Below are 23,902 nucleotides of genomic sequence, written 5' to 3' on the forward strand. Positions count from 1 at the left end.
GAGGAAATGGTTCCGATGAGATATTAAATTGACATCCGATGGTGGGAATCCTGCACATGTCAAGCTTAAATATCTGTTTACTTGTGCGACAAAGGAACAACCAAGACGGAAGGGGGGAGAGACTAATAAAATATATATTCGTGGTCCCATTAAATCCCAAGGAAACAAGAACCATTCTCTATTGATTCAGCCATATAAAGTTGGACAACCTAAATACAAATTTTTTTTTTTTTTGAGAAATGCTCACATAACGATATTTTTTTTGTTAAATAATCTAAAAAGAGACAAAAAAGTGTCATGATTAAAAAAAGAAAATATTATAATTATTGAAGTAAATAACCAAAAAGAGACTGAGGGAAAAAGTGTCATGATTTTAAAAACGAAAAACATATCATAATTATTAAAAACAGGGCAAAAATGGAAGAGCTCAGGAGCGCTGGTTTCGTCAGATATAATCAGACGGTTGTGATGCCCCCCGGCATCACACACGTTGCGCTGTTATCCTCATCGCTCTTCCATTAATTTTTGGGGTGGGAAAGGCTCGAACTCCCGACCTCCCTGACAGCGGCCACGCGCTGGCCAACTGCACCACGGCCCGTAAGTGCTTAGCTTTCGCTACTTAAAATACTATTTTCTGTGCGGAACAAAAATAATACTTAAAAAAAAAGTTGAAAGAGCTCAGGAGCGCGGATGTCATCCGATGATCAGACGGTTGCGATGCCACCTGGCTTGAAAGGATCTCGGGTAAACTTTTAAGTCTCGAACAAAATCCAACAACCCAACCTTGCCACGTAACGCCGTCTTTCCCAAGTTTCCAGCCAAACATGGCCACGGGAAACTTTTGCTAGTGATATAACCATTTAGCCACTTTCTTATCAAAACCCGAATGCACACCTAGACAATTAAGAATGTTCCTAAATAGTTCGTGTTGGTTGCATCAAACCCAGAATTTGCTTTCATATATATCAACATTTTTTTTTTTTTTTTTTCAATTAAATCCAAATGATGGGCACATAATATGGCTTAGTATTGTCCCAATGATTAAACCATCTCATAAGGTTCTTAACATTTCCTTTATACAAGAGGGTTGGCAAGACAACAAGGAAACCTAGCAACACTAATGTTTGATACTTGGAAGCAAGAATGCATGGGGATCAAAACTACAACCCAAACATAACTTGTTTGACCCTAGGGATCATGCATTCGATATAACCTTCATCTTGTCATGGCCTTTCCCATGCTCATCTGCTCTCTCTAGACATGGCTATTGAGAACGGCAACGAAACAAAAGTGGGTTACAGGCATAAAGCTAGGGTGCTTGGCCTGCTACTAGTTTTGCTAAGGTTGGCAGCTCTGTTGGCCACAGTTACAGCCACTATTGTTATGGCACTCAACAAGCAGACCAAAAGCATCACTGCTGCCTTTGTGGGTACTAATCCCATCATCCAAACCTTCACTGCCAAGTTCCAGCAGACACCTGCTTTTGTGTAAGCTTTCTCATATATGTGTAGTGATGTATTTTTTATTTCTCATTACTCCCTTGAGTCTGATTAACTGCATCAATAAAAGAGAGAGAGAGAGAGAGAGAGAGAGGAGATTTTCTTATAAAATTTCATCTAATTTTGCTCTGATTTTTCTGGGAAATTCAAGTAATTTTTCATATTTAGAAATACTGACCATGTTATCATCTCTTCTCAGGTATTTTGTGATTGCCAATGCTGTAGCCAGCTTATATAATCTGTTGGTGCTGTTGCTCAGGCCCTTCATGAAACGCAAGGCTCATGAGATTTTCGAGCACCTTGGAGGCATGGTAACAAGCTTCCTCTCTCACATTCCAATATTCCATGACGAAAAATCTCTTGCATCAATTCATTGAATTAATTAAGCTTTTGGTTAGATAGTCCTACGCTACTATTGTGCCATGGCCCAGCATCAAACAGGCCAGGTTTGGCTCAAGCTAGCCATGGATAGTTGGGCCATAGCTTCATCTTGCTTTTGAAAGACAGCAGTGACATGTAGAACTTGGATGGTTGGGCAGGTTATGGTGAGTGTAGTGGCAAGCGGCGCTGCCGCAGCAGCTGCAATGGCTGAGTTGGGAAAGAATGGAAACTTGCATGCAAGATGGAACCCGATATGCAACAGATTCGATGCCTTTTGCTGCCGTGGAGGCGTGGCGCTCATTGCATCCTTCATTGGAGCATCGCTCCTTATGATCCTCAATACAGTGTCCACCATCACTCTCTATAAGAATGTAGCTAGCCAGGATTAATCCATTATCTCACAGTTCACATCCACAATGCAATTCTGTGATGAATTGCGTGTTCCCCTGTACTAGTGTGGCCTTTCAGTAAGCTGAGTGGTGCAATGTCCCTCTCTGAGGCCTAGTGGAAGGAAGTTTCATGTTTAATCATTGCCTTGTCCAGTCTTACAGTGTTTGTCATCAATTTTATGCTTTTGCTTATGACTTGAGGGAAAATGTTATAGACCAAAGGGTTGAGTCTAAAGCAAGACACAGATTGTCACTGTACTTCCTTTGTTACCTTGTGTTAATTGGCTACGTTCCATACCAAAGCCTGAAGTTATGTTTCATATTTTGTTGGAAGTCTCTTTCTTGTAGTTAGAAGCTCTGCAGTGAATGATTTCTACTAGCCTAGTCTAAATGGATACATTTACTAGGTGTGAAGGTGTGCCTGAGCAATGTAGTCATTCCTTAAGTACTGGAACTTCCTTCTATGATTGCTATCTTCCTCTTATTGGAGAGAAGAACTTGGATGAGAGTTTCATGAGTCCCATCAGTAGCCCTACGATATTGCTAAATTAATACTTTTTACGTTGGGTTAGGTTAGGTTAGGATTTTCCTGTAAGAATTGTTCAATACACTGAAAGATTCCATAGCTTGGAGGTTGGCAGAGCGTTCCTTTCAAGAATCGCGATCAATTAATTATGAGGCAAGTAGGATTTCAATGCCAACTGGTGCAACATTCAACCTAATTGTGAGAGGCTTGTGGCTGATTTGGAGTATAGTCACATAAACATCCAAAGTAATAGAAGTGAATAGCTGCTGGATTGTTTAGGGTGATGTTGCTATATAACTAAATGAAGTGGACCGTGTAATCTGTCCCTTTATATGTCACCAAATCTAGTCTCAGATCATACAATATTTAATAGCCTAGTTTGAAAAAAAGATAATTTTACTATAAACTATAAAAAAGACTAACAAATGAGAGCCCCATGGTGAGGTGAGCCTAAATATTTTGCAGCCTTGGTTGTGATGTGCTGACCGCAAAAGATTGCAGTATCTTTCTTATTTACTGTTGTCCATTGAAAAATAATTTAGCTATTTGTATTGGTGCAGAAAATAATAGAAATCAATAAAAAAGCTGACAAAGCTGCAGCATGGCAATCATTGGTACCCTTCAGAGAACTAAAAAGGAGCTCCAAAGGCATAACTGATGAGAAGATCCAATTAAGTTTGGCAATTTTAGTGAGGAAAGAATAACTTAATGACCAATAGCAAGTATAGGATATTAGCTCCACTTTATTAAACTACTAAATCAATCATATATCAATTTCATTCCCTCTGTTCATGAATTGATGGGTGCAATAAGTTGATGCCCTAGTATCTTTGGCATGCCATGTGAAATTACTCAATTCAACAATACTAAGTGAAAGATATTCCATGCTTTATAAAGTAGAATCAGTTGTATTGCTAATTCTGAGAAAATTTGTCATAAACTTGTCCCAGTTAAACTAGATAGATATGATTAGAGATGGAAAGCTTCGAGTCAGAGAAATTTAGATGGATATGTCGAGGTAACTTCCTTGTATTCATAAGAAGATTCCTGGTAGTTCACTAGATTAAAGAAGACAACCAAAGCCTGTGAAAAATCCTGGAAATATATGGTTGTCTCCATTGCATGTGATATTCTTTTTAAAGAATCTTATGATGATGATTGCTTCAAACATTTATTCATTATCCTATCATGATAACCCATTAAAAAAAAAAAAAACTGAGTAACCTAATTCATTAATCATTGCCGCCTTACTTATTTTTGAGATGGTTGTTAGAAACAATAAACAACTTTAGAATTATAATTCTTTCAGTGCTAAATTAGGCATGATAACTTGATCCTTTCTCATATTTACTCTTACCTATGGAATGGGTAAGGTTATGACCACCTCAGTTGCTAATTGAAATACTTCACATTCTTGTAAAACTCAAAACATGGCCCCATTCAAGGGGCATTTTTTCCTCTTATAATTTTCATATAAAGCATCTATGAAATGTAAAAGGATGAGAAGTTTGTCAGACTTATGTTCAAATGCATACAAAAGAAATAGGATTACAAAGATACCAAAGATCGCAAACTAATGATCGATGATGGAAGAAATTATGACAAACATAATCTATTGTAAAATACCATTAAACTAATCATTCTAATAAGATTGTCCATGTCACACTAATACTATGGAAGAGATTTGGTATTACCAAATCTCATAAAATTGGCTTCATATGCAAGAGAACCGACCTGAATGATCCGATGTGCTTTTTTTTTTTTCTTGGTAGAATGATCCGATGTACTTGACTCACAACCTGCAACAAAGAAAGACATGACTTGTGCCCCAAAAATCAAAAGCAAGCTTTCTTCACATGGAGTGGAGTATTTCACCACTAGACCAGCCAGCTAGCCAGAAACTTTTGTCATCAATAATTATCAACCCTACTCCTTTTTGTCGCATTAGTAGAATTTGTCAATGTTCCCATAAAACTCATTCATTCGGGAAATTCCAAGGAAAAACAGCAACAATCTCACACCTTATAAGTATGAATATTTGTACAAATTTGATAGGTGACTCCCTATAAATAGGAGATACCTTCACCTCACAAACCTCACCAATCTTCACGAAAATTCAAAAAGGATTCCAAGCTGAGGGCAGACCCGTCTCAGAGAAGTAACCTCCCAAACTCCCTTCGGCCAAAGTTGGTGGCACCTCCCCCTTTGGATTGCCCTCCAGTTTGGTGAGCTGGTTTAGGACTGCTTTTATGACCTTTCTGTCAGTGGAGAGGGGGTTCACACAAGAGCCCAAGTCAGGCAAGTCCCCCAACTGGGCTAAGCCTTTGGTTAAGGGCAGGCTTATTTCCACTGGGTGCAGGTGTGGGGCCAATAAGGGGTTTGGGTGCTGGGATGTGTGACTTGGAGGGAAGCTGGAGAAGCAGGGCACCTGCTCAAACCCCTCAAAGTTTTGTGGGGTTTGGTCCAAGGTGATGTAGGTGTCCATGAGAGGTGGGAGGGAGGAGGAGCCTGTGTCATCATAGCTTGTTTCCATGCTTGGCTTGGTGGAGATCCCCATGCGCTTGTAGAACACTCTGCATAGGACCCAATCTTCCTGTTTAAAGAAGAAAGAGAGAAATAGACATAGGTTATATGATATTATGCATGATGACAGCACTAGTTGATCTTGACAAGTTTGGAAAATCTATGACAAGGAGTGTGTGGGATGTTGGATCACGCAGGTAACTAAGCACTTGCAATGGCTTCCAAGCATGGAGATTTACAAATTACTTGTTTAGAAGTTCTGTCTCAACCTGATTTAAACTTGGTTAAGTTACTAGATGCTTAATTAACAATATGGTATGTTTGCAACATATGGATAATTATGTCCTCAAGTGGCATTACAGTTTGGCTAATGAATGCTTGAAATTGTATATTTTAAATTTCAAATTTGGTTATATCTTTAGGCTATGATTAGAGAGATTTCAGCAGATTGAGCCACAAATCATAATTCTTGCTGTCTATTTTAAGTGAAAAGGATGCAGGTTAATCAAGAAATCAAGTGAACATGAGATTTGTCTAGGTACAATGATACTAAATTGTTTTGTCATGGAGAACTATATCAATACTAGCATAGTGGGAAATCTTATATTGTGTTGCATAAGGTGACAAAAGTTAGCTAGGCATGACAGTGAATGAGAGAGACTATAGGGAGGATAAATAAATAGTAAACAGATAAGTGTCATAGGGTGCAATGTAGGAGTTCCATATGACGAAGATAGTTAGGAGAACACAATGTCTGAAATAAATATAGACAGGACTTATGAAAGCAACTGATAACCCCCCCAAAGTTGGTACTCGGAGAACGTCCGGCAGTAGTAAATTTCATGGCAAGAAGGAAACAACCTCTAGACAAATGAAGGGTTCTTTTTCTAATATATTACAGAAAAAAAGCTTGCTATATATTAGGATTTAGTAAATTAACTTCCCTAAATATTCACTAGAATCATCACCTATTTAACAACATTAGCAGCTCTTGGATTCATAAATAACTCCCCTAATATGCACTCTATGTTTCACCATAGAGTGAATTTGGCTCTTCTTGTCAACATCAATTGCTATATTGAATTGTCTAAACTAATTCTGATATCTACCACATAGTCTTGATTCTGGTTGGGAACTTTCAACTTGTACCTTCCCTATGCCCAACATGATCTCTTAGTTTTTGCATTATAGATGTTTTTGTGTTTATAAATAGAATTTTCAGGCAATGACTACTGTAATATTGCTCCAATATGAGCACTCAAAACTTGAATTACTTCAACCCAGTTGTTTATATCTTCCATCTACTGATTTCTGAAACACTACTAGAGAATTCATTATTGTAATTGCTCATGATAATAGTCTACTAACTGTTTTTTTTTCTAAACAATATGAAGAATAATAGAATAATTGGTGCAACTATACCGAAGTGAAGAACTTATTTGTAGGTAGAAAATTTGACATTATAAATTCACCTTGAAGAACTTTGGCAGATCGCTGGATCCTTCCATGCGGAACTCATGCATGACCCAATCAGTCTTCTTTCCCTTTGGAGCTCTCCCTTGATAGAAAACCAGGGTCTTCCTCATCCCAACAAGCACCCCCCTCCGAGCTATCGGCCTATCCTTTCCGGTGGCCTTCCAGTAGCCCGTCAAGGTTGCCCGGTTTGCTCGCTGCCCGGTCGCATACTTCCGATCCCGGAGACTGAAGAAGTACCACTCCTTCCCCCAACACAAGCCATTTCTAACTCACAATCATTTGCATCAGCACCCACAAGTTTAGCATTCAATAATAATCCAGTGTGGGGCAGAAAAAGGTTAAAAAGAAAAGGTGTACATCAACGTAGGAGTGCATGCAAAAGTAGCAAACATAAGGATTACTATTCACTTCATCAATACAAGGAAATTTATGTGTGATTAATAGGGATTTACAGGATAAATTATTTTGCCGGGGTGCTGAAGTGTGAAATATCGAAAACAAATTAATTTTCATAGTTAGGGTTGTAGTTGATTTGATACTCTCATGCAACTAAGTAATAATCAGGAGATCACCTCCAGTGTTTTGGTTTGCTAATTAGCATTTTGAATGCTTAGGTTAAGTTGCAGTACTTGCCATGTGTAACCTTGGGTAGAGCAATGAATGAAAATCTTATAAAGTGATGCTAACGTGCAACAATGGAATTATGTCTTGATATGTTTGCTTTGGAAGTTGACCCATGGGTGAAAGGTTTGTGGAGTTGGTGGCATGCAATGAACCCTCCATGGCTTTTGTTAGAATCATCATGCAACCTGACGCCATGATAGAGATTGCTTGTCATCGTGTCGATGGTCGATGCAATAGCATGTCCACATCGGAGGCCCAAAGATGATTCCAGCATCGACATCAAATATCTCGACCCACATTTTGTTAGAAAGTTAGTTATCTGAACCAGCACCGAGGTCCTGGGATCAAAGAGGTTCATAGCTTCGCGAACACGCGTGTGGTCCATTTGAGATTGGAGATCAATCGAGGTCCCCTATATGTAGCCAAGGCCAACAACGTCTAAGAAAAAGTACTGAATATTGTGCACTAGATTCCGTTCTTGGTGTCGTGGTGTAGTTGGTTATCACGTGTTCAAGTTCGGGCGACGCCAATTTCTATTATTATTATTTTTTTTTTTTGAAAAATGATATTTCCCAATGAGCAGGACGAATAAAGCGTGAAAAGTTGGCAAGCCATCATGGAAGGAACGAGACAGCATGAAGAGGTTAAAAAGTGGCCAAATTCTGGCGCAAGAATATTTTCTGTTATGGAAGGAAAGCCCTAAAGAAGGGCACCAGTTTGAAGATTGGGATGCGGTCGTTTTGAAAAATAATTATTCATTTGCACTAAAATATTATTGTAAGGAACTTATTTAATTAGATCTTAGGGGGTATTTGGTCGAAGAGAATTGGGACTTGGAATTCGAATAAAAATAGATGATTTTTTTTCCAACCATTTGATTAAAAAAAGATCTGTTTTGATTACGATTTTGATTTGGAGGAGGAATAGAAATTGACTCCATCTCCTCAAAATCTAAACTTAACTTTTTTTTAAATTTAAATTTTTATTTTAATATTAATTTCAATTTTCATCATGAACCAGGTACTTTAAGAAATATAATTTTCATTCCAATCACTTTCGATTCTGATTTTGGTTAATCAAACAATCCGTGATCCTAATACAAAAATGTCTTTTAGCTGCTGCAAAAATTATAGGCCAGGACCAGGATATTTTAAGAAAACAAGTCTTTTCAACATAAGCATTGAGGCAAATCCGACAAAATAGAACTTCTAGAGGGCAGCACATGGTGTTCTCAGCTATTACATCTGAATAAAGCGGAGCCATTACCTTCCCTAGAATAAAAAAGATCTAGTGATGGTTCTTCAACAAGGAATAAGAACGATTCTCAAATCCAATACCGAATCCTTCGAGATAAACCAACCCCACAATTATTTGCTTGGAGCCTTGGAATTTTCACACTGGGTTTTCATGTCGGAATAATCAGAATAGGATACGCTGGACATGGTAATTCCATGATAAGAAATGACTCTTGGAACAAAGAGAAGTGCATATAGATGTATACACCACACGTGAAGAGAAGATAGAGAGAGAATTCCAAACTCATGAAGCCAAAAAACAAAGCCATGTAATGAAAATATAGAACTATGTTGTGTGCTATGCCAATATCGGTTCCACAAAGCAATCAATTGGTGGAGGAGATGGTAACTAGTCTTACCAGGGAGGTCCCATGGTTCACACTTGTTGAGATCGACATCGACGATCATTGGGCTGCCCCAAAAGCTCCCGCTGCGATCTCCGGCGACCTTCGTCGCCAGGTAGTCGCAAATTAGCTCATCATCCCTTGGGTGGAACCGGAACCCTGGAGGCAGATTAGCCTCCACCATGCTCAAGCAGCTCATGGAGCAATTGTCAAGAAAGAATTAGAAAGAGAGAGAGAGAAAGAGAAAGGGAGAGAATGAGAGGAGAAAGGGGATAAGAAGGTGTATAAATAGAGACTACAAGTCAACATTCAAGGAGAAGGAAAGAAAGAATGTAATGGAACAGTGATCACGTCTTCTTTTCTTTTCTTTCTTTTTTTTTCTTTTTCTGTAGATTGTGACAGCACTCGTCCTCGTTGGGTTCCCGCGTGGCATTATGACGTGGACCTACAGAGGATAGCCCGCCAACCCCTACCACAATCACCCCAGAAGGTTTTCAGATAGAGTCGGCAATTTCTCACCTTCTCCTGGGTTATGGAAAAGAGTTGCACCCACCCTTGCTGACGTTGGTTCTTATGGATCTTCCTACAGGTCACCAGGGCTGCAAATTGGCTTCGAAGTCTAAGTTTCAAATCCAAATCGAATTATGAGTTAGTCATGTATAAAGATCTAGATCCATTCGTTTGCAACAACAACAAAAAAAAAAAAAAAAAAAAAAAAAAAAAAAAACCAAGTTATTTGATACAAATAACCATTACAAGCTTAAAATTATTAAAATTAAAGAGATGAAATGAGATCCATTAGGAGTTGATCAAGTTGGTTCCAATTTTATAAAAGAATTATGTTTTGTGCTTACTCTACCGGTGGGAGTTGGGATCCAAGTTGGGTTGGATTTGGTTTAGATATCTGGATTAAAAAAAAAATCCGATGCAGAATATTGATATGATAACGAACAGTTACTACAAAATATCATTGGTTGGTTGGGGCTGTTTGTGTTTGTAGCATTGCTGCTAATCCCTCATCCAAAGCTAATCTTAGCACTGCGACATGCGCATGGTTTCTGGCAGTGACTTTTATTTTGATCCTTTATTTAAACAACAAAGAGTGAAACCTGTCCTACTTGCAAGGGCGTTTTTGTTTAATCGAAATTAGGAATGGACAACGAAGACGGTGACTGCAATTTTAGTTTGGTTTGGTTCAATCAATTGCGTATTCAAGTTTGGCTCGATTTCGATCATAATTATCCATTATAGCCAGCATGCAAGTGAGACTATTGAATGAGCCAACTTTTGAGCCCAGTCCGAAATTTACGCAGCTTGAACTTGAATGACTTTTTGAACGGACCCGAAGGATAACCACGTAAGCCCAAGTTATTTATGAAGAGATAGTAATTGTGAAGATCTACACAGATGCATTGAATAGCGCTTGAATATTTATATAGGATAAAAAATTAAAATAATATCTTTCGGTTAATATTTTTAAATGAGATCTTAGGTTATTGTAACTATATTAGCATGGACTCGGCTCATGGCCTATCTAAACTAAGAGATACTGTAGCATGCACCCATGAGAACTGATCATGAGCTAATCAGGATGCTTGTGATTAGATTTGAATGGATTTAGACCTTTAGTCCAAAAGAATGTCGGAACTTAAATAGAGAAAGTAGGAGAATCTGTATGAATGTGTGTTTAGTCCTATACCAGCTATGCACTATATAGATCTTGAATATTTATATATGATTAAAAATTTAAATAATATTTTTTGACTAATTTTTTTAGGTGAGATTTTAGATTGTTCACGTTTCTATGACCCAATAAGAACTACTTCCTTGATATCCAGGGTAGACTCATAAAATACAACACCAGATGTATATCCAAAGTTTTGGAAACTAATAACCATGTCTACTTCCACCTTTGGTTAGGATTGGAGGTGGCGGTCAACTCAAAGCACCACGGTTGCTGAGAGAATTGATGGTTGAAGTATTAGCTTTGCCTTGGGGGGAATCCTCCAATCACATGAAATGGACACGCGGCATGGACATACAAAGTTGCAGCGCAAACCCGTCATCTCTCTCGCTGCTGCACGTGTCCTGCAATTGCGCGCCGCCATCCATCCCAATTATGGATATCCAAATCAAGGTCAGCAGGTAACAAAGAATCCATCTAGGTTGCATAGACCATATAATCCATGGCTGCCATGAGAACACCTGAAAGATAGAACAGTATCTCTATCAGAAGTTGGCTCCATCGTTCAAAAGTGAAGATAAGATGAAACTCTTCACAATATCTCCCCCTGAACAAGTGCTGGGGTAATATCAGGTAGAGCACCCTACTTCACTTTGAAAGAGTCCACAACTACAGCCTCATGTTGCTGAGAAGCTAATGAGACCAACCTGAGAGCCCAATGCCTCACAAGGCACCAATGGAGGGGAATAAAGAGGCATCTTTTGTTGGTAGGAAATTGCATGGACCATTGGCAATCAACCATGTGCCACATGGCAACAAACGTGTGACGGATTAGATGCTTCCACCTTTGACTTGAGGTCATGATGTTACTCATTAGGCTAATCCAGGCCACTATTGCACCTGTCGTTGGCCATAGAGTTTGATTTTTTAAGCTTTCATATGACAAAAGCCATTAAATGGATCAGAGTCTGCTTGGCCTTATTCTCGCAGCTAGATCTGTTCATGAGTAATTCTTTGTACACTGTATCTGATGTAGAAAAAATATTTCATCCTATTTGATTGTACCACGTAACCTCCGCTTTTCAACGCGCATGATTTGCTTTTTCGGTTGAAATTTTGAATGAAAAAAATATCTCTTCTTTTGAAAAAATTATGACATCCCGTAGTCATATTATGACATCCTATAATCAAACTATGACTTCTTGCATTGGATATCATAAAGAAGAGAGGGATATTTTTATCATTTAAAAATTTCATAAATTTTCAATAACGAAAATACTTCTCTCTTTATGAAAAATTATAACATCATGTATGTAGAAAGTTATAATTTAACTATGAGATGTCATAATATGACTATAGGGTATCACAATTTTTTCTGAAGAAGAGAGGCATTTTTGTCATTTAAAATTTTAATCGAAAAAGCGAAACTGCATGCATTAAATGCGCGAAACTGCATGTATTAAATGTGCGTTGAAAAGTGATAGCTACGTGCTTCAAGATGATTAGATGGTGTGCTCCACGTCAACTTTATTACACTGCATGCGATGCACAAAGACTTTCTCATCTATTCACATCACGAGCGCCCTATCCGGCTTGTCTGAGCTTGGCTGCTTTAAAATGGACTTGGATCATCTTTTTCAACCCGATGGATCGAATCGGGTCTAAAAATCGAGATCGCATTTTAAATGGCCTAGGCTCGGGTTTATATCGGTAAGCTCGTGTTTATATCGATCCGACCCAAATCTGGCTCAAAAGCCATATCCCAATTCCCAAAATCCAGAATCCCGATCCCTTAATCCACTATTTCATCTAATCCACTATTTCATCTCCATTCTCCATTGCAGATTAGAACGATCAGAGAAGGCCCAGGGCTGCACCTCTCCACTGCCGCCTTCCCACTAGTTCGACATGCTGGAAAGACCATCTCATTCTACTAACTACAAAACTTTGTTTAATATAGTTCCATCATATAGTCAGAATAGAGGGTCTTCATTAACTTTCTTAAAAAATTTTCAATCTCCACTTGCTGATGATAATAAGAGATGCCAAACTGTTTGTAAAAGTTTTGTGGGGTTTAAGTCTTCATGGAACCTCTCATGATAACCTGTGAAGAAGAGACAATATAGTTAGATAACCTAAGGTGGATGGGAACATAAACTATCACCCTCACCACAACCCACTAAAGAGGGATTTAAATTACCGAATTTGGAAAAATGTAAAGGGCAGGCCCCTGCTTTCAGTGACAAGGAGATGAAGCGGGTCATACTCGCCCCAGGGATAATTAACAGAGGCTTGCTTCCATCTAGAAGTTAGAGACTGATAGCTTGCAGATGTTACTCAAATCTCCAAGGATTATATTATTCCCCTTATTAACATTAGTTTTGGCAACCATGGTGATCACATTGTCTCCAAAAGCTCCTTGGCAAATAATTTTCACACAGGCAGGTCCATATGACTATGGTGCAAGAAAAGCATATTAAAATTGTATCCCTTATATAAGGGCTGTGAATGACAGGCATGAACCAACTGTGATGTTTCATTAGGAGCAAACTTTGAAATATGAGAGCAAATACTGATTCGAAAATCAAAGCAACAACATTTGGTATCTGGTAAAACGAATACAGAGGACTGGTTGGTCTATTGAACCATGCAGGTTTAGTGAATTGTCAAGTAGAAAAAGGCCTTGCGGTACATTTTGGACTCCTAAATGCTAGGTGTTCTATGATGGTACATAGAAAGTTTATCTTTTACTTTTCATGAATGTACTTAACATTAAGCAAACATTATTGTGCAGACCCATCATTAACAGTCATTGTCAAGGATTATTTTCTTTTTTTTTTGGGTAAGGATTGTCAAGGATTACGTATTAGCAAAGTGTTCTTTCTCTAAGCAATTCATGCAAGTGGATCGGCAAAGGCTTCAATCAGAATAACAAAAGCCCATGAAAACAAATATATCTCATATTGGAAGACCTTCAGTCTGTAAGTTTACATGATAACCATGACATTACCATTGTGTAACCACTGAAAAAAAAAAAAAATATTTACTATGTTGCAAATCGAGATGGCAACGGATCGGATATGGATCGAATCAATCGATATCCATACCCATCCTATCAGCAAAAAATCTATATCCGTATCTGCCCCATACCCATCTCGGGTCGGGTCGGGCCGAGCTCCAAGAACGGATCGGATCAGATATATCCGAAATCTTTATATAATTTTTTTAAAAAAATTATGCAATGGAATATAGCTCCATAAATTAAAAATTTTATAGTCAAAGAAGAATCTTTTCCATCAAAAATCTCCAATCCTACAAAATATCATGCTTCTACCAAGATTAAGCTCTCAAAACCTCAAGGAACCAACTCATACCACCACAACTCGAATAGAATCCCATATAGTTGAGAAAAAAAACCTAATCGGAACCTGAAAACCCCTCTAATCTCTCTCAAGTGCTCTCCTTTCCCACATATCTCTAAAAAAGATAATGAAAAGAAAAGAAAAAAAAGTAAAAGAAAAAAAATGACAATCAATGTAGGAAAAAGCCTTATCTCTCTATTTTTTCTGCTTTTCTTTTATTTTTCTTTATTTTTCTTTCATTTTCTCTCAATTTTTCCTCTATTTTTTCCATCCTCAAGAGTCCCGATCGGGTGAAAGGCTTGGAGTGGCCGAATATGGAAGCTTAGGAAAGGTGGAGTGGCTGAATATGGGAAGCTTAGACGACTAAAATTTTGTGTTGGGTATTTGGATATATATATATATTGGGTCGGACTCAAGGTGGGGCATTCTATTATCCATATCCTATTCGTATTCGCTTCGAATTTTTTTCTAAAACTCATATCCGATCCGAATTTTAATCAGGTCAGGTAAAACCAGCCTTATTCAGATCGAGTCAGATCAGATATCCAATGGGTCAGATCAAATTGCCATACCTAGTTGCAAACAATTAGATGATAGGATTGTTAGACATCGTTACTAAAAGAGAATAGATCCAAAGCCATAATATAAGCTTAGGATCTCTTATAAAAAGGCTATTGAAAGATGATATTTCGATTTCTTAGTCATACCTAAGTATCCAAGATCTTTTAAATATATAATTAATGTAAAACTAAATACATATCTGCATGGATCTTTACATATTTTTTTTATTTAAGTCCTAACATTTTAACCTAGCCGAGGATTCAAATCTTGTTAGATCCAATTATAAATAATATGGTCGACCATGCTCAGTTTTAAAAAGATTCATTCCATAATATTTTCTAGTCAAATATGGATCATAGATCAGACCCGTTCTTATAGTATTTGTAGTAATTTAAAAGGTCATCCAAAAAGATTGACTGAAAATTGACATTTAGGCTCCTTCGCTCAAGTACCTAGGACCTTTTCAGCATACAATTAATACGAAACTAAACACATGCTGCAAAGATCCTCACACATGATGCCCTAGAAAAAAAAAAAAAAAAAAATGCATCCATGTATGGTCATTAAAAAATTGAATCAGGCAAAATCCACAAAGTCTTGGATTGTAGATGCCAGAGTTCCCCTCTTACACCGGTGGTGGACTATCTTTATGCAAATGACATCGACAAGGCTGCTGCTACAGGGGCTTACTTGTGATGGAGTGGTTTTTAGGGCTTGCATGTCTAAGGTTGAAATTTCTGTACGATATTGTAAGGTCGTCATTAAAGAATCGAGTGACATATACATTGGAACAAGTCGAAATGACTGGAAAATATCCGATGATATGTTGTATAATTCTATCCGCAAGAGATTATACGTCATTTCTTCGAAATGGTGGAGCAAAAATGCATCCAAAATATAAATTATCCAGCAGCGCCAGAGTGATTGCGTTTAATTATGCAGAGTCCGGTGAAGCTGAACAAAATCTAACATGTACGCTGCACCGACAACGCTCCATGTGGTGTTGCAAAAGAATGGTGGGATACTTTGACAACCATCGTTCGTTCGTGATCCTGGGAGCTGATCAGAGTTGGGATATGAAATCGGAATGAAAATAAATGATTCTCATTTTATCTATTTCATCAAAAATTTTGTTTCGATTATGATTTCGATTGCAAGATGGAATAGAAATAGCTCAATCTATCTAAAACTCAATCCCTACTTTCTCATAAAAATTCAAATTTCTATTCCAATTTCGATTTCGATCATAAACCAAATACTTCAGGAGATTTGGTCATTCCAATTCCAACTCCGATTTTAATTTATTCCTATTCCAATTATGATATATTTAGTTGGGAAGAGGTGGACTCTAGAATGAGAATAAGAATAAATGTTCTTATTGTAGCTATTTGGTTAGAGGGAGTTTCATTTTTATTCCAATTTTTTTAAGAGGGGACAAGAATGTCCCAATCTCTCAAAATCCAATCACGACTCTTCTTTAATATTCAAATTATTTTTCGATTCAACCAAATATATTGGAGGATATAGTTATTTCAATTCTCATTCTAATCTATTTTGATTCTGATTTTGGTCATAAACCAAACACACACCTTGAAATATTTGATTTGTTATCAGAATCGAAATGGAGATTTAAATATTGGGAGAGAGTTGGGATTGAGTTTTAGAAAGATTGAGCCATTTTTATTTCATCTCGAAATCGAAATGAGGCTCCCTCCAATCAAACTATTAGAATGAGAGTCATCCATTCTCATTCCCCCAACTCCCCCCAATCAAATATTCTCTAATATTAACCATGAAGAGGTTTTGTTTCTTTAAACTGAACCTCGACAAAATCTATCATAGATTAAGTCAAACTAGAGTCCAAAGATAAATCCTTCTATTTTTCTAAAATAACATGTCTAGAGATAAAATAAGAAAGTGTTGCAAAATTATCTATTAATTAGCATAAAATCTACAATAACAAAAAATAATCATATGCAGAAAAATAAAATATAGTGATTATATAGTTCGGCCTTTGGTCTACATCCACATGTGAAGACAAGGAGAGATTCTACTATATTAAAAGATTAAGTATAAAGAATATGCATGACTCTAATAATAAAAAGCATGATTACAATATACAGTAATCAAATCCTAAAATAACAAGAAAAGACCAAAATATTCAAACGGACTAACTAAATTCCAAAAACGAGTTAGGTCCAGACAGTAGGGGCTACACCTCTGCACCCCCTCTAGAGATCAATAATAGGCTTCATGCTCGAATCTGATGGCTCAAGTCCTCCACTTCCATCACAGATCGTGTGAAAAATTTGCTCATTATTTTCTTAAATAATTGAATTGGTTGATAAATTAGATCAAATCAAACTTCAAATCCTACTCAACAAGAAGAACAAATACGACCTATCCTATCCACGGAGGAAACGTATCATTGCAAAATCTCGTGAGAACAATTTGCTCTCCGAGACAGGCACGACCAGCTGCCGAAAGAAGGTACTTAAGCGTATAAATTTCTCCAATACATACGAACAAAACAAATGGCAGTTTCCAAATAATTAAAAGTACCAAGGCTAAATTCTCACAAAAGGCATGGCAAAATGCCCTCGGTGGAAATACGTACGGTAAGCTTTTGCATAGATATTCCCATGTCCTGTCAGTCAGATACCATGCCGAAAAATTTTCTATTAATATCATTTCACAACAAAATCTATTTTATTTTTGTAACAAAGATATCATCCTCCATCGACGACAAAATATATATGCAGATAAAAACCTAAATGAGTGGCTGCACAAATGGTAGCTATGAACGGATCCAGATTATTGTAGTGCCACGATATATCATCCTCGATGTACGGATTTGGAGATCTACTTCAAACATAAGGGTGAGGACCAAAGATATGTATGACCTCTTTAGAAGCAAGCCTGCGTAGAGATGAGTTATCACATGGATCTAGAGGCTACGTACTCATCCGAGGGTCTGGAAGATGGCCTGGGATCGCCTTCTAACTAAGGAGGTTCTGAGCTGAAGGGGAATGGATGGCCCCCTGGCTTGTTTATATGGTGGTTTGGAGGAGTCCATTGCACATACCCTTCTAGGTGCATGGTTCTTCCCTCAAAGACTCCTATGGATTTGTTCCTAGAGAGGTGCTGTGAACCGTTTTGGACTCTGCTCAGAGAACATTTTGAAACATTTTATTTTCTGATTTTTTTTGGATGTATTTACATTGGGATTGTATGTTGATTCTATCCACTGGCTCTGGTCTTACCATATATGCAACTTCTGATTACATACCACAGTAAAACTAATCGTGTTTATATGTCTTTAACAAAAGCAAACATTTTTATATTCTTTTGATGACTGAGGCAAATCTTACCATTTTCTTTTTGTGAGGCAAAGATAGTACTGTTACCATATCATGTTGTCAGTGTATCTGCACCAGTTTTTTGGGAAATTATAACCACATCACTTGGTGATCAAATACAGGGAACAACAATGCTTCCACTGAATTGCCTTGCTCTTGAAGGAACAATAACCTATCAAGTAAAATATAAGTTTCTCTACCAATGGCCCTAGAGCAGCCTATGGAAACCATTAAGGACCTAAAAAAATTCCTGCATGAGTAAAAGATTTGATCATGTATCAACTGCAGCATTAGTAAATCTTTCTTGACTAGAGTTCTCATATAAGCTATTTACAGGCATTCAAATTGAGCATGCCAATCTACAGAAAATCTCCTGAAAAAGTTTGGAATAGCCATATTAGCAGGGAGGTTAGATGCCGCTAATTTTAACTTACAACCATATCAGCCCAATGGAGGCCCACTAGATTGACTTGTAGCAGAATTTTGAAACTCCTTTTCTTCCGAAACTGTGCCATTGAACAAAGCAACGGCATGCTTATTGTTTTTTCTTCAAATACATCCCTTTAACAAGAACACTATTTATTCAACCTTGACTATTAAGGACATCTTAGACTTTCTAGCTGCTCCGGCAACAATTTGATTAGTGTTTATTACTTGGGAGCTCCTACCTTTTGGATTCATGAAGTCAACTTCGATGATAATGTTAGAGGTAGCAGAAGGGTGCGTGTCGTGATTCACGGATCAGGCTCTAGGTCCGTGGTTGTTGGCAGACATCACTTTATTGGGACCATGGTTCTGGCAGCAAGCGATAGGTGGCTTGGGCTGATGTTACATTTGCTAGATTAAGACTTAAAGTCAAGAGACTAGTTATTGAGGGGAACTCGGCCACCGTGATTGTTTGGCTTCGAGACCAACCATCATGGATGATGCTACACCATCTTCTTCATGACATTTGAGGTGTGATGAGTTGTCTCTCTATTGATATTTGTCATGTGTATCACCAAGCCAACAATGCTGCTGACTTGATGGCTTCTTATGTGGCCGAGCATACTGAAGGATCGTATGGAGCGATGTGGGAAAAATCTCTCTAGCTTTTCGGAAGACCTTTTTTTTCAGATTTTGTGAGATGCATTCATACTAGAGTTGTATAAACATCTCCCCCCCCCAAAATAAAAAGAACACTTTTTAAACAAGTGAATTGCAAATCACAAGGAAAATATTAATAGGGCTACAAAATTTTGGAAACTTAAACACAAATGCTTAATAAGGAAACAATGTTGGATCTAATCACCTGAAAACCATATATACTAAGAAGAAAAACACAGCATAAGTTAGAATCAAAACCTGTCTCTATTAGACATGGTGGTCCATCATAGCAATGCCATGAAGAAAAATGCAAAATGTGAATTCTCATTGTTGGGATCCATGAGTACAAACTACCAAAAAAAGGAACTATGGTATAAAGATTGGATTTACATTCCACAACTGATATACAAAATTTTGTGGTGAGCTGATAATTTCATGGGATCAGCCGACAATATGTGTAAGCATAAATAGTTGGTTGGTTTATTATTCCTGTATAAATTACATGAGATCCATACAAGATAAATTACTCAAATCTAAATACTTTGGTGCAGCACCTGATTCCTGAATTTGGAACCTCCTTCAACGAGAGAAAAGGAATGACCATTAGATATCACCTATTTAAACTACTGTAAATTAGCATCTAATTGATCCAATAATAATGTACTTAGATTAGTGGCTTTGGATGGTCGTTGGCTGGTATTGAATTTGGAGTTTAGCCAATGGGCCTTCATGCAAGCTGAACACAATTGGGACCAAGTCCACAAGCTGCTTCCCAAACTAGTGCCAATCCACTTCTCCTAGGGCTTCAAGCCCAATAAGTGAATTTTAGAATGTCAGGCTAGCAAATGATCAAGCTATTTGTGAGATAGCTCATGTTTATCTCAACATTTGACTTGAGTTTGACTTACTCTAATAAGAAATTATCTGAGCTAGAACTGTTTAGCTCGATCAAGCTCTACATTTGATGACAAATCAATTAAGTCCATCAAATACGAGTGCATCCAGAAAAATCAGATGGTAAAATATCTTTTAAATGACGCAACTTAAAAATCCGATCAAGTCAATAATTATTTCAGAATGATCCACCACATATGAAGCTATCCAGTCTGCTGCTCCATTTGTCTCCTGTTGATATAAGAGGTGTGAAACGAGATAAAGGAATCCACTAATCTCCAAATATCCTCTAATATAGGATAGTTCTCTATCAAATGGTTCTTCCTTAAAATCCAACTAATCACTGTCGCCAAATCACCTTCAAGGAAAATATAGTTGGCCTTCGGTATTAACCTTGCATAATCAAGACCTTCCCAAGATCCTATCATTTTTGCCTCTAACACAGCAACATCAAACAACTGGACCCCACCAAGCAAGCTCTACTTGAATCAGCCCAAGTTAATAATATATAAATAAATATTATAATATAGATCATACACTATTTTTTGATAATTATTATCAATACAAATAATTTTCTTTTGTAGTTATTTATATAAATCAATATAGTTTACTTAAAAAAGCATGTGTACAACTATATCGCTAAAATAAAATAGGAATTATTATTTTAAAAGAAAAAAAATACCATTTAATCCTCTCAACTTTGGCCATGTTGTACTTATACCCCTGCCCTCTAAAAATTTGAATCGGTTCTTCAAGTTATTTGAGTAAGACCCTTTGCCGCATCACGTCACAGTGTTGCCTCAAACGGCAGAAGCCCCCTCCAAAAAAAAAAAAAAAAGGGGAACATTCCACAGATAAAAGAAATAAACAACCCCCACTAGCTTTGGAATTCTAATCCAAACATGCGCCGACTTAAAAGGTTCTCTCTAGTGCGCCACAGAAGCCGTTAACTCAGCCCATGTTTGGAATTGTAAAAATCCAATGACAAGCTCCAAAAATTATGTCACCCTCCTATCTGTTGATGTCACTTAGGCAAGTCTTAGCCTTCTTTTTTTTTTTATTTTATTTTATTATTATTATTCAAAAAAGGACTTTGCCAGGCCATTTCAGCCTAGCTGTGTTAAACCTGCGGCCATGCGGCTCCAATTTTGCCTCCCAAGTCCTTCCACCATGCATATGATTGCTCCCCATCACATTCTGATCTTTTTCACTGCTCCTGCGAAATACACTACCATGCAAAGGGATTTATCCACTATAGTATCATTTTTTCCAAGCAGCAATCATTGGATTAACTTGCGTTTATTGCATGTAGCTCTTGGTTCCCAATTCTTAGTCCTAAGGGAGTACGATACCAAATACCATGGCCCAAATGCTTGTGGCCTATACCCAAGGGAAAGGAGTGAAGACACCAACATCTTTCTTTTCAACACATGATCACGATGACATGCATGATTAGATAGAGATAGATGGTTCCGGCCTTTTTACTTGTGGTGAGAGTACTCATAGATGCCTACAAGGCTATATCCCTTTTCTTGCTGGAGTACGCATTGGCATGGTACCCTTGGAGTTGAAGAGTCAGTGGATTCCCTCGGATGTACTTATATCCCTCCATTTTTGCACATAAATTTTAGCCAAATAATATTTTTTATAAGTATCACTAATCCAAAATATGGTCTAATAAAAATAAAGGAGACAAGCAAAATACGATAGTCTAAAGCCAACTTCTCTAAGGATAAATTTGATTAGAAGAAATTACATTCACTATAAAAAAATTAATTTTTAGTGATGATCAAAATCATCACTAAAAGTTTCAAATATTATTATTAAATCTATTTGTGACAATCAATAGTGACTACCACATTGATCACTAAAAATTCTATCACTAAAATAAATAGTGATCCACAATGCGGCCGTTACTAAAAGATCTCTTTAGCGGTGGCTGGATCCCAGTCACTAAAAGATCAAACTTTAGTGGCAAATTAAAGTGGCTGCCATATGATAAAAGAACTTTATAGTGACGGCCATGCTATGGTCATAAAAGGGTACTTTTTGTGGCTTTCATAAATGATCACATTAAAAGTCATATTATTAGTGGCAGCCAAGTAATAGTTACTAAAGTGTGATGTTTTAATGACAACTATGTTTTGATTACTAAAAGACTATAACTTTTGCAACGATCAGTAGTGGCTGTCACTGAAGTAGTTTTATGGCTTTCATAAGTAATCGCCACTAAAAATTATATTATTAGTGATAGCTAAGTAATGGTCGCTAAAGAATAATATTTTAATGACGATCATATTTTGATCACTAAAAGATTATATTTTTGGAACGGTTGTAAGTGGTCACTACTAAAAGAGCTTTAGTGGCAGCCTCCTACTATTACTGAAAAAACTATATATAATGACAATCAATGATAGTCGTCACTAATATATCTTTAGAGACAGTCTAATATGATCACTAAAAATCATATATTCTATAATAAAGTGACTGCCACTAATAGTATTCTTAGGTGGCAAGAGCTGCAAATTTATATAATAATATAAATAAAAAAATAATAATTTATTTTTATATTTAAAGCCTTCAAATTTATCTCACATAAAGATAATAAGAATTTTATTCTCACTCCAATAATATTTCAATATCATAAAAATAAAAAATTTAAAAACATCTATAAGACAACCATAACAAAATATCCATACATCTTATAACAATTGTTAAAACCTATACATCATTTGCTAAATTTTCAAGTTTGCTGAGACAGTAGACAACAGCCAAATATACTTGTTAAAACTTTATAATTTCTATTTTTCGAATCCATACCACTCAATGATCTTGTCCTTCATCTAACTATTTTTCTATTTCAAAAGTACATTGGATGATAAAAAATATTATATAACTGAAAGCAAAAGATAAAAAGTAACATGCATGGTGTACTACACAAAAAAAATTAAAACAAACTAAAATATGTTTTTTACAATCTTTTGATTATATAAGTAATATTTTGATCTTATTTTTCTATATATATAGAAGTTTAATTAGCTATATATAAAAAAAGAAGTAGAAAGGTAAAACTTACCATATTAGAAGTTCCTCGAGATATCTTGCTACTCCTCATGTCCTCCATAAAAGCTGTAAACTTCAACCTATCCTCTTCATTTTTTTTCTTTTCCTCTTCAATCGTCTTCTTCAATTGTCTTATTTCATCTTTCATTTCCTCATTATGCTAGTTTAATTCTTTCAATTCATTGATAAGTTTTGCATGAGTTAGAGCTTTTCTTTCAATCCACTACTTTGAGTCTTTCTTTCCTTCCATAGTCCTTAGTGTGAAACCTAAAACCATTAATTACACATGCTTTATAACACATCACTTACTGGATAGGACCACGAGCGAGTGACAATAAGTGTCTATTCACTTCTCCACTCTTAGAATTGTACAATTGTGTCACCTATTCAATCCCAAAAAAATAAAAATATATTCAAGTCAATAATCAATTAATAGAAATAAATATATAAGTATAAATATTCATAATACTTACTTGACTTTCGAACCAATTTGAAAAATCTCTATCATAAACATTGTCCACCTCCTTTGCATGTGCATTTATCAAACTATTGACAACTAATTATTTGTGTTCTCTACTTCAAAAAAAATCAAGAAGATAAGAAAGAAAATTAATTACTAACATTATTTAAACTATAAATTAAATTAATAAAATGATTGTACTTATTCGATGAATGGATAAATTTCATTACAACTTTTCAAAACATAAAGATGAGCTTGTAGACATTCTTCTCTAGTGAGTTCATATGGGGTCTCCTTTCCTAAAGTATGACCAACTTTTTTAAATATGGATAATCCTTTGCTTAATTCCTTCATACAACAATCATTATTTCTTTCT

General features: G+C 36.6%; 2 protein-coding genes and 1 non-coding gene across 3 annotated transcripts; 1 reads left to right on the plus strand and 2 right to left on the minus strand.

Annotated features, from left to right (window-relative positions):
• Positions 1–423: 423 nt before the first annotated feature.
• LOC114912793 (small nucleolar RNA snoR114) lies at positions 424–513 on the minus strand. Its single transcript, XR_003798658.1, has one exon. It is a non-coding gene; the product is annotated as a small nucleolar RNA snoR114 (small nucleolar RNA).
• Positions 514–1,211: 698 nt separating this feature from the next.
• LOC105032025 (CASP-like protein 1B1) lies at positions 1,212–2,637 on the plus strand. The gene is made up of 3 exons (XM_010906347.4): positions 1,212–1,487; positions 1,699–1,810; positions 2,039–2,637. The coding sequence occupies exons 1-3, from the start codon at positions 1,261–1,263 to the stop codon at positions 2,267–2,269; spliced, it is 570 nt and encodes a 189-aa protein (XP_010904649.1). The 5' UTR covers positions 1,212–1,260; the 3' UTR covers positions 2,270–2,637.
• A 2,149-nt stretch (positions 2,638–4,786) lies between these two features.
• On the minus strand, positions 4,787–9,328 carry LOC105032026 (NAC domain-containing protein 21/22). The gene is given in 5 exon segments (XM_010906348.4): positions 4,787–4,914; positions 4,917–5,388; positions 6,791–7,038; positions 7,041–7,058; positions 9,073–9,328. Coding segments are annotated over 5 exon segments (945 nt in total). The 5' UTR covers positions 9,257–9,328; the 3' UTR covers positions 4,787–4,891.
• Positions 9,329–23,902: the final 14,574 nt, after the last annotated feature.

Source organism: Elaeis guineensis, chromosome 6 (genome assembly GCF_000442705.2).
Source record: "Elaeis guineensis isolate ETL-2024a chromosome 6, EG11, whole genome shotgun sequence".
Classification (NCBI taxonomy): domain Eukaryota; kingdom Viridiplantae; phylum Streptophyta; class Magnoliopsida; order Arecales; family Arecaceae; genus Elaeis; species Elaeis guineensis.

Coding starts and splice junctions, on each gene's coding strand:
- LOC105032025 (XM_010906347.4), top strand. CDS start 1,261: ATGGCTATTGAGAACGGCAACGAAACAAAAGTGGGTTACAGGCATAAA. Junction 1,488..1,698: donor CAGCAGACACCTGCTTTTGT/GTAAGCTTTCTC, acceptor ATCTCTTCTCAG/GTATTTTGTGATTGCCAATG. Junction 1,811..2,038: donor TCGAGCACCTTGGAGGCATG/GTAACAAGCTTC, acceptor ATGGTTGGGCAG/GTTATGGTGAGTGTAGTGGC.